General features: G+C 34.5%; 1 protein-coding gene across 1 annotated transcript; it reads left to right on the top strand.

Moving 5' to 3' along the window:
- Positions 1-689: 689 nt before the first annotated feature.
- Positions 690-4,617, top strand: LOC109150683 (probable inactive poly [ADP-ribose] polymerase SRO5). The gene is made up of 5 exons (XM_019298655.1): positions 690-1,376; positions 2,257-2,512; positions 2,973-3,110; positions 3,241-3,336; positions 4,394-4,617. The coding sequence occupies exons 1-5, from the start codon at positions 865-867 to the stop codon at positions 4,442-4,444; spliced, it is 1,053 nt and encodes a 350-aa protein (XP_019154200.1). The 5' UTR covers positions 690-864; the 3' UTR covers positions 4,445-4,617.
- The last annotated feature ends 3,277 nt before the right edge of the window (positions 4,618-7,894 follow it).

Genomic DNA, 7,894 nt, shown 5'->3' on the forward strand with positions numbered 1-7,894 from the left:
GGAACCGTTAGAGCATTAAAACGCTGGAATTGGTCCGGCTATTACGATCTTGAGAGAGCCGTTGGCCGACTCAGTAAAGGCGACCAACGGCTCGATACTTAATTAGTCTTGAAGTTGGCTATTAAAGGCCTTCAAGTCAGTGGGGGAGGAGCCGTTATATAAAGGCTCCTCCACTCTTGTAGAAGACAGACACAAAAGAGGACCCGGAGGGGGAAGAGAGGAGATTCTAAGCAGCACTTTCTTTCCTTTGAGACACTCATTTTATTGAAAGGTGTATCCTCCAGCTAAAGGTTGTGTTGGACCTCCTTGGGCCCTAAAACCCAAAAACCATCAAAAAAAAAAAAAATATATATATATATATATATATATATATATATATATATATATATATATATATATATATTTATTTATTTATTTATTTATTTATTTATTTATTTATTATTTTATTTATATCATTGCTATTAAAAAATAAAAAAATAAAAACTTTTGAGTCACGTACACGAAGTAGACACAGCATGAACGATTGCCATACGCTGCCTAGAGCCCTTAAGCTTTAACCGCCTACGCGCCGACCTTTCCCAAAAAGTCGGCTACGACTAAATTATTCAACTGATATATTTATTTATATATATATGTATGGAAAATGCGTGTGGCGGTTTCTATTCAATTCTTTTTTCCCAAGTAATCTCTACTAATCCTACTCCCATTCCTATTCGGATTCAATTCAAATCCTTAAACGTATATATATTTATACACATGAAAACTCAACTCCCAATTCCATAGCGATCAGTTTGCCCCTCTGTTTTCCCCTGAAACTTCTGTTTCATTGAAGAATATATATATCCGCCATTAAATCCGGCGAGAATGGAGAACAGATTGCCGCAGAGGAAACAGAAAACCGTCCCTAAAACACAACGTTTGTTAGCTCCGAAGAATCTGAAAAGATGTTCGGAGGACGAGGAAGAGGAAGAGCATTCGTGCACGGGAAGTTCAAGCTCCGTCACGGATCTCCATGAACAGAGGAATAGCAGGTTGATCGGAGTAGAAGAAGGGAATAGAGAGCATCAGATTATGGAACGGAAACTGGTGTCGGGTTTGATGGGTGTGGGGATGCAGGCGGCCATAGAATCCATTGAAAAGAACGAGTTTTCGAGCTCGGTAATGAAGAAGGCGAAGCTTCAGAGTTTCAGCCTTTTTGCAAAAGCGGTGGAGGAGAAGTCTGGGTTTGGGAATGGGAATATGCAGTTTGCTTGGCTTGGAGCGTCGAAGAAGGAACTCACTTCAATTCTTCAACACGGCTTTGATCCTTCTATGAACAAAGATGGAAGCTTTGGCCATGGAGTTTATCTCTGTCCTGATCATTTCCCTCTTGGATGGTAATTATTTCCACACACTTTTGTTTTTTTGTTTGTTTTTTCTTTTTTACTAGAATCCGTCACTACCTGAATCACTATTCAAAGATGTACATTAGATAAATTTGTTTTTGTGATCGTAACAAATAAAAAGAGGTAAACTAACTTATGTTGTTCTACGCTCAAACTAAGAACCTTAATAGGCCACTTCTTTTAATAGTTTAATTTGTAACTTTTGTTGTTACCAAATCTAGTGTGTGACCAACCAATTTGATTAGGATTGACTTTTTTGTTTTTTGGGGAGAAAATCAACATTTTAGTCTCTCAATTGTTTCAAAACTGTCAATGTCTTCTCTAGTTTTCAATTTTAACCAATTTAATCCTCGAATTGTTTAAAATTTCGTCAATTAAATCCTTTGAAAGACCAAATTGATGAAATTTTAAAAATGTAGAAATCACCATTTTGGCCCGTGAAGGAGTTTAATTGACAAAGTTTTAAATAATTCGAGGATCAAATTAGTTGAAATTGAAAATTAAGGACTACATTGACAGTTAGGAAATAATTGAGAGACCAAAATGATAATTTATTCTTTTTTTAACTCACAACTATTACCCAAGAGTGTGTACTAGATAATCTTTCTCTAAAGAAGGTAAACTAGCTAAGTTGTTTATAATTGACCTCTTCAAACTAAGAAGGTCAATACATTGTCAGTGTTGAAAGTCAAGTTTATAACTTTATAGTAAAGAGTGTGTAGTCTGATCTAACTTAACTAAAATCATTTCCAATTTTTTACTTTCTTATGCACACACTATAAGAAAAAAAAAAAAAAAAAAAACAAATGGGGTCATACTATTTGTGTTTGAGATTTAACATTTTGAAGCAATGTTTGTGCATGTGTTTCAGTTTGAATTCAGCCATGGCGGATGAAAATGGGGTGCGGCATGTGTTGTATTGCAGGGTGATTTTGGGGAAGACGGAATTGGTTCGGCCCGGTTCGAGGCAATGGCATCCAACTTCTCAAGAGTTTGATTGTGGTGTTGATGATTTGGTTTTTCCCAAAAAGTACATTGTGTGGAGTACCAACATCAACACTCACATCTTGCCTCTCTATATCATCAGCTTCACCATCTCTACCCTTAATGCTCACAATTTGTTCGGGGTGAGTTGTACTACTTTTACTTTTAATCGTCTCTTTTTAATTATGGTTTTGTTTTAAGGTGGAATATTGAAACAGATAGAGTAATAACGTTTTCACTATAATTGGACCAGAAAAATTGTTATTATAAATGCATAATTTATATTTTCTCATTTTAGTCCTTCCGGTGAGGAATGCCTGTGGTGAAATCTCAATGAATTTTGTTATATGTACGACAAAATGTCTGTTCACATGACATTCACTCACATGTTATGTGTCAAAATTCAATGAGATTTGGGAGGACCAGAAATAAAAAAATTAATGCATATTTACAATGACAATTTTCATAGTACTGTATTAATAGTGATAACATCACTGAACTCGTGAGACCAAAAGTGGTTAGAATTCTTTTGATGTTTTTAACTATAAATATTTTTCATCTTAATCTAATGAAATTCTTCTTGTATAAATATTTGGTTGATAGGTTCAAAGGAACTCGGTTTCCTCTCTAAAGAAACCAAATTCTCCGAGGATTACATTTCCATCTTTGGTTTCTGAACTCGCAAAATTTTTACCTCCACAAATCATGCAGTCGATCACAACATATGTGAAGGATCACAGGGTAATTAAGTACTTCAAATATTTTTATTTTTTTAAATGTTAAAAAGAAATTAAAAGTCTTCTTGATTAGTGTGGACGTGCAGATATATAGTAATGGTTCATGCTGAAATTTGGCATTATATTGTATGCAGGAAGGGAAAATGACACGGCTTGAAATGGTTAAGCGCTTGAGAAGACTAGCAGGAGATGAATTGCTAATCAAAATAGTGAAAGCCCAAAGGGATATGGTATGTCATGCATTTTGTAATTCATGATTATATATAGTTAATAATAACAATTCTATCATATATATATATATATATATATATATATATATATATATATATATATATATATATATATTATATATATATATATATATATAAGTTCAGATGCGGCTCGTGCGGTCAGTGCGGCCGCACCAATAGTTAAGCAAATATACACCATCAACGTTAGGAAATGCACTACAAAAAACACACAATAGATACACGTCACTAAAAACACACTATTAGGTAGGAATAAAAGCACCACACAGCGTTCGGAAATACACCATTAGGGATGATGAGTTTGTGTGTATATATGACAGTGGGCATATCCCTTGTACGTACCAGCATTTGACCCTGTCTATTGAGTCATTGAGTCATCGTGATTTACATACTCCCAAATGTTCTGTCAGGCTGGGGTGTAGGGGGCATTGGGGTTGGGGTTATCAACCTTAGCTTTTGGGAGAAGATTAATAGTTGAGAATGAGTGGAAAATAATAGGAAAATATACAATGTTAGTTTTATAAATATTGCAAACTTGAAAGTTTATCATAATTATAAAATTGACTTGTATTTTTCACTAAAATCATCAATCATGAAATCCTGATGGGCGACTAGATCTATTCTCACTTTTCAAGTTGTTCTCATTTGATCACATATATTTTAACATTTCATTTAGACATTTATATTTATTTTTCATTTCTTACACTAGCACTCATTCTTATATATAGATAACGAATCATGTGAGAATACGTACTAGCATTAAAAAATAAAATTAATATAGATCGTTCAAATCAAGTGATTAAACGATCTATATTTACATGGTGAAATTTCTTTAATTTCTTCAATTAAAGGAGTACATTTTACTATGTAAAAATGTAATATTTATAAAAGTGCACTCTGCATGAAAAAACATTATTCACAAATCACATCTGATCTTTCTCTCACTTGCACTATATATACATGTTTATTTATTTATTTATGCAAAACATGTTTGAAAATATCCGAGTTTATTTTTCTAATTTTATGATTAATTTTGCAGCAAATTTATACATCAATGGGGAACAAAACAGGAGTTAGAAGGAATTGTTGAGTCATGGGTCGTGAATAGTTTTTGGATCATATATATATATATATATATATATATATATATATCCTATGTTTTCTTTCCCCTGGCCTTTTAACTTCATTAGGTTTAGCTTCAAGGTGGTTGTAATATAGTGCTTGTAAATTAAAGAAAGAAAAGATATCATATATTTGTTTTTGAATTACAACAGCTTTTCCAAGGAAGAAAATTAAGGGAAAAATATATGATGGAATACATTTTTTATAAATCTTCGAGATTAATTATAAATTGAACAACATCTAAATTATGATAACTAGAAAATAAAAATGGTAGCATAATAAAATTGAAGTCTTATTATAAAACACTATCAACAGTTTGGTGCACGTATTTGTGTGTATTGTTGATTTCAAACGAATTGTCAAATGTTTGGCGCAAAAATCATTTCCCACTTTCAGAAGATATCATAATCCAAATATGAATAGGATTAATAACCTATTCATACACAAACTAAGGTTCTTGATTCTATAAAGGAAACCACTCTCAATCACAAGAACTCAAGCTTTCAAGATCTAATTGTGAGGTACGAGAGTCATTGAGAAGAGATATCTAAATCCCCTTGAAAAGTAGTACATGTGTTTAGGTCTCAATAGTCCGATAGGAAAGATCATTCTATTGTGTAATCTCCGGTTTCAAACAGTGTACTTTAAATATTAAGATTTTAGTGAATTTAGGCAAATTCTCAAATTGAGAAGTGCCTCGCAGATTAGGGTTGTTTGCCCAAACTGCGTTACAGATCGTTTGTGTTACAACGTCAGTTTCTACATCACTGTGTGCTGCGCTTATATTTATTTCAATTGGTATCAAACCGGGTCTGCTCAAATTACTAGCAGGATCCACATGGAATTCCCAAGAGAAGAACTTTCAAACAATAGGCCACCAACCCTACTTGGCACAAATTTCTCCTACTGGAAAGCCCGAATGCAGATATACATTTTAGCACAAGGAGAAGGTGTCTGGAATGCAATAGAAAGCGAATGGAAAACTCTAGTTGATGACAAAGGAAATAGAAAACTTAAATGTGACTGGAGTGAAGAAGAGAAAACAGAATATGACTTCAACTCGAAGGCAATGAGTGCAATATATGGAGCTGTGAGCGAAGATACCTTCAAACTGATTGCTACAACTAGCATAGCCAAAACTGCATGGAGTATATTATGTGATCATCATGAATGGAACACATCTGTAAGACAATCCAAGTTACAGATGATACAAACAGAATTTGAAAATTTGAAAATGGAAGAAGAAGAAAGCATCACACAATTCAGCGCCAGAGTTTTAAGTATCTCTGGGGATGCATTCAACTTAGGTGAACCTATACCTGAACATAGGATCGTCAAAAAGGTACTACGCTCACTACTTGGAAGATTTCTAATAAAAGGCACTGCAATTCAAGAAAACAAATATCTGAATACATACAAACTCAGTGACCTAATGGGAAACCTTCAAACCTATGAGCTTGAGATGCTACAAAATCAGAAAAATAATGGCAAAGGAATAGCACTACAATCCAAACAAGAAGAAAACTCAGATGCTGATACTGAAACCATGGAACAGTCAATCGCATTATTGACAAAGAATTTCAATAGAGTACAGAAATAATTCAACAAGTACAAAACCATCCAGTACAAAACGAAGAGATAATTCAAATACAGAAGGAATACAATGTTATGAGTGTAAAGGGTTTTGACACATCCAATCGGAATGTGCCACATACTTGAAAAGAAAAAACAAGACATACATAACAACACTGAGTGATGATTCAGACAGTAAAGAAGACATCAACACGAATTTCGTAGCATTCACCGCCAATCATGAAAGTAGCAATGGCGAAGACATGCAAGAGTTACTAGAGGCATATACTCAACTAAATGCCAAATGGGAGCAGATCATCAAGGTAAATCTAGAACTCATGGAAGAAAATCAGTTTTTAAAGGATGAAAACGATCGGGGAGAAAAACGATACAAAGAAGCTCAAGACGAATTATTAGACTTCAAAAACAGAGAAGCTAAACTGCTACAAGAAATCAAGGAGCTTACCGAAAGACCCAGGTCTCCAATCTCAGACTCCAACGAAAATCACCAAACCGAAATACATGAAGTGTCGCAACACCGCTTTCAACATCGAAGAAGAATAAGATGCTACTATTGTCATAAACTGGGACACATCAAAGCACACTACTACAAAAGACAAAATGATCTCTATTACAGGTAAAACAACAGAGATTGGTCAACACACAACAGAAATAATAGCAAGAAAATCTGGGTAAGAAAAGACCAAAATGTTGCATATACCTCCAAAACAAACAAAGAGCAAGATATATGGTATTTTGATAGCGGATGCTCTAGGCATATGACTGGAAAACCAGAAAATTTAGAGAACATACAGTATAAAGATGAAGGGTATGTTACCTTTGGAGATGGAGGAAAAGGGAAGATCATTGCAAGCGAAATTTTAAACGTTCATGGGCTACCAAGACTACCAAAAGTCTTCCTAGTACAAGGACTAAAAGCAAACTTGATTAGTATAAGCCAACTGTGTGAAGATGAACTCAAAGTGGAATTTTCAAAGGACAGTTGCAATGTTCTCAACCAAAATCACGAATGTGTAATGATCGGGAAAAAATCCACAAATAAATGTTACACATGGGACGGTGATCTAACCTGCTTACAAACAACCGTCAATCAAACACGATTATAGCATCAACGTATGGGGCACATAAACTTCCATGACATGAAAAAAAGGATTAAAAAGAGGAGCCTACTGAGGAGTTCCAACACTCGACATAGATGAAAACAAAAAATGTGATGCATGCCTCGAAAACAAAATTACACGAACTGCCCACAAGAAGTCCTTGGGAATACATACTTCTAGAATTCTAGAACTACTTCACATGGACCTATTTGGACCTACTCAAACGGAAAGCATAGGAGGAAAGAGATATGTTATGTGACAGTTGATGATTACTCACGATTCACATGGGTAAACTTCCTTAAAGAAAAATCTGAGGCATTCACAACCTTCAAAACACTCATCATCAAAATTCAGAATGAAAAAGATGAAAAAATAGGGAAAATCATCCGTTTAAGAAGTGACCATGGTAGAGAATTCGAGAACACAAAGTTCAAAGACTACTGCGCGGAAAATGGAATTCATCATGAGTTTTCCGCCCCAAAAACACCTCAACAAAATGGAGTAGTCGAACGAAAGAATCGTACCATCCAAGAAATGGCAAGGGTTCTTTTAAATCACAAAAGATTACCATCAAAGTTTTGGGCTGAAGCAGTAAACACCGCATTTTACCTGATAAATCGAGTATTCATACGAAAGGAAACCAATATGACACCCTACCAAATCTGGAAGGGAAAGACACCAAATCTAAAACATACACATGTCTTTGGCAGCAAATGTTATATATT

This window comes from Ipomoea nil, unplaced genomic scaffold (genome assembly GCF_001879475.1).
Source record: "Ipomoea nil cultivar Tokyo-kokei standard unplaced genomic scaffold, Asagao_1.1 scaffold2280, whole genome shotgun sequence".
Lineage (NCBI taxonomy): Eukaryota > Viridiplantae > Streptophyta > Magnoliopsida > Solanales > Convolvulaceae > Ipomoea > Ipomoea nil.

Excerpts from the sequence above, each read along its gene's own strand:
- LOC109150683 (XM_019298655.1), top strand. The coding sequence starts at position 865 with ATGGAGAACAGATTGCCGCAGAGGAAACAGAAAACCGTCCCTAAAACA. Across the intron at positions 1,377-2,256 it reads GATCATTTCCCTCTTGGATG|TTTGAATTCAGCCATGGCGG; the intron begins GTAATTATTTCC and ends CATGTGTTTCAG. Across the intron at positions 3,337-4,393 it reads TGAAAGCCCAAAGGGATATG|CAAATTTATACATCAATGGG; the intron begins GTATGTCATGCA and ends TTAATTTTGCAG.